The 3,214-nt window shown below is 57.7% G+C and overlaps 1 protein-coding gene across 1 annotated transcript in view; it reads right to left on the bottom strand.

Annotated features, from left to right (window-relative positions):
• VDBG_01267 (bifunctional protein GAL10) overlaps window positions 1–579 on the bottom strand; it is a gene marked incomplete at both ends in the record, with an annotated part of 1,309 nt that extends 730 nt beyond the window's left edge. The window contains 2 exons of the mRNA XM_003009538.1: window positions 17–476; window positions 551–579. Coding sequence (XP_003009584.1) covers window positions 17–476; window positions 551–579 — 489 coding nt within the window. The remainder of the gene's footprint in view (window positions 1–16; window positions 477–550) is intronic.
• Between the last annotated feature and the right edge of the window lie 2,635 nt (window positions 580–3,214).

Below are 3,214 nucleotides of genomic sequence, written 5' to 3'. Positions count from 1 at the left end.
TGATGATCTGCTCGACCATGGTGCTTCGTGTGGCCGTACGTGTTGGTGGGGCCCAGCGGGCCAGTGCTCGGGGATGGGGATCATGTTCTCGAAGCGCGTGGCGTCGCCGTAGACCGTGGCCCGACGACGAGAAGACAATGTTGGGCACATCGTTCTTCTTCATGACGCGCAGCAGGTTGATCGTGCCCGAGACGTTGACCCTGTAGTAGTCGAGGGGGATCTCGCCCGACTCGCCGACGGCCTTGAGCGCGGCGAAGTGGATCACGCTGTCGATGGCGGGGTGCTTCTGGAAGACGGCATCGAGGGCGGCCTCGTCGGTGATGTCGACCTGGTAAAAGTCGGGACGCTTGCCGCTGATCAGCTCGATGCGGTCGACGGCGACCTTGGACGAGTTGTACAAGCTGTCGACAATGACGACATCGTAGCCGTGGTCGAGGAGCGAGAGTGTGGTGAAGGAGCCAATGTAGCCCGTGCCGCTGATGCGAGGAGGAGGAAGTCGTCAGCCTGGATGCTTCCCTCGCAGGGAGAGCCAAGGGCGGTGGGGTCTTACCCGCAGACGAGAACTGTTCCAACAGGCATGGTGATGATGATCTGTGTGTGTGGTGTTGAGGGGGGGGGGGTTTGAGGTTGGGTGGGTGATTGAGGGGTAGTCTGTGGGGAAGAAAAGAAGAAACAGAAAAGCGCAAGGACAGAGAGGTTCGCGATGTGAGGGGGCGAGTGGTATTATAAGCGGGAGAACAAGGTGTCAGACCGGGGACTGCGGAGACTTTTTTTTGCCTGGTTTGCGGTGTTTGTCTGTAGGGATCCGGCCGGTATGAAGATCGCGACACGAAGGGCGGCATGAAAAATTTCGTGCCACCTCCCTCTTCTCAGGGCCGTCTCCTACCTGTGTTACCCCTCGACCCCTCGAAAACACCGCGCGCTGGCGCCTCACCTCATCACACACAGAGCGCACGCACGCGCACTGGATGGCGGGGTGACACACAGCTTGTAGGGTGCCACCCCCACCAGAAAGGTGCGGTAGCCTGGGCCTGGCCTGCAACACCCCTGCCGCCTGCTAAAAAGAACGATACGGTCCCCTGTAGCGTGCCGCCTCGCCCCCCTATCGCCGACTCTCTCGCTCCCGCCTGGCGGCCTGGAGAAAGGTTCGAGGCACTCCCTCCACTGTGGCTGGGAGCTTGCCCTGATCGGGTTCTACCTATCGCCAACCTCGTGTTTTTCCATGTACCTGTCTGCCCCTGGAGCCTCATCGGATCGTCGTGAGTTCTCGAAATAGCGGTCAACGGTCAACGGTCAATGGCTTGGTAATCTGTTCAATTCTCAATTTCTGCCACTCGCACAGGTGACAGCTGAGGTACGCAATTGAATGACCCCCGGCGACACACTACTCGGACCATCTCTTGCAAGATGCCATGGACAAGGTCGCTGTTGCACATGCAAGCCTTCGTCAGTCAGTATTCCGCCGCCAGGACCAGTGGATTCCCGAATCCCGCTGTCGGTCAGTCGTTCGCTGCTGGCGGCACGTGGGTCTGAGAGGGCCGGCGAACCATGGTGCATCGCCGAGCCTCAGCCCTCACGTTCGGTCCGATGCGGTCCGAAGCATGCTTTTGAGCGAGAGAAGGGCGGTTCAGAGGCTAGTGTGCTAGTTCTTGTCGCCTCAATAGCCTTGCTTTCTGCCGCTGGGTTGCTTTTCAGACGGATGCTACCTGGATGCTGTGCAAAACAAAAAGTATCATCAGAAAACACCTTGCCCTTCCATGTGCCAAGGCACAAGAGAATCCGAGAGCCATCACGTGACAAGTACGTACCTCGTGCAGTACCGACAGCATGGTGGAGACGCGTTGTGGTTCGCAGCAGCTGGAAGAGGGAGGGAAGGGTGAGGCGCGGCGCGGTGTGGCTCGAGCTCTTTCCCCGACCTCCTCGACGACCGCGAACCACGACAGGAACGACCTGGTCCCTGCGCCTGCGACCAAGAAGAAACCGTGACGCTCTTGCCGCGAAGGAAAAAAAAAACACTTCCTCTGAACCTCACCGCGCCTCTCGGAACCTCGACTACGAGCCTGGCGCTGCTCTCCCTCTCACGGGAACAAAGAGACGAACCGAGCCTTCTTTGTCGTGGCTGCTGCATCCAGACGCGAATGCGCCACCCATCACCAACGGCTCATTGACGTCAAAGCATCCACAAGGCCAGTCGTCGCGCATCCACTCACCCCGGAATCATGGTCCATCCATGAAAGCTCGACGCGCTTGTTCTTTGTCATTGAATATACCGCTTGGCTGTTCGACGGGAGTCCTACTCGAGAGGCCCGTTCATCGACTCCGGCCGGGGGGAAAAAACGCCTTTGTTGTTATTGTGGTTGCTGGTATTCCGGCGCCTACTACTTTCCGAAACTCGACGACAAGAAGCCCCACCACCAGTGAGCTGTTAGATTGCAGTCTACCTTGTCATTGAAAGATACACCTCTCAGAGACTTGCATTGTACTCATCGCAAGAAGGTCGATCCTCGCTCATGTTGAGTCGAAAATTCCACCCTCACCCCGTCACAAAGGTATGTCATCTCCCTCACATGGGCCCCTTTGTGCTCTCATCTGAGGCCCCACAGCTATTGTTGGCCCTCGTCAAGCTTCACCTTGTTCTCATAAACAAGACGCCAACCCCCCCTCCTCTTCCCTCACATTCATCCGTCATGGCCTCGTTCTGGCTTCTGTCAATCTCAATCGAAACTCGTTGCAAAAAAGAACCAACCAACTGACTTGCCTTCAGCATTGGGGTCAACGACTCGTCCTGACCCAACATGCCGCCCAGACGAAGTTCTCGCATTAACAGAGGCACCAGTGAGGAGCTCACAGACGACCCGTCTCGATCCATGTTCACTGGCGCCGCTGTTCAGACCAATCTCCCGCCCATTCCGTCGCGCTTCAGCACAGCATACGGCTCCGATGTCACACCGCCGCGTGTCTTGGGTGCCAGGAAAGGCGAACAACGCTCCATTCTGAATGTCATCGATGATATCCTTGATGCTGATGAGAGCGACGATCTTGGTGCAGACGGGATGGTGGACGAGCCTGAACCAACTCCGAAGCCGGCTCCAAAGCGCTCCACGCGCCAACCTGCACCAAGATCTTCCGCGCCGCCAACAACTGCACCAGGACAAGCAAGCACTTCTGCACCACTACCCGCACAAGTCCAAGCTTCCACATCAACATCGAAGCG

The sequence above is a fragment of the Verticillium alfalfae genome, genomic scaffold, assembly GCF_000150825.1.
Source record: "Verticillium alfalfae VaMs.102 supercont1.1 genomic scaffold, whole genome shotgun sequence".
In the NCBI taxonomy this organism is placed as follows: domain Eukaryota; kingdom Fungi; phylum Ascomycota; class Sordariomycetes; order Glomerellales; family Plectosphaerellaceae; genus Verticillium; species Verticillium alfalfae.
The sequence above is the reverse complement of the archived record's forward strand: the minus strand, read 5'-3'. Positions and strand labels throughout refer to the sequence as shown.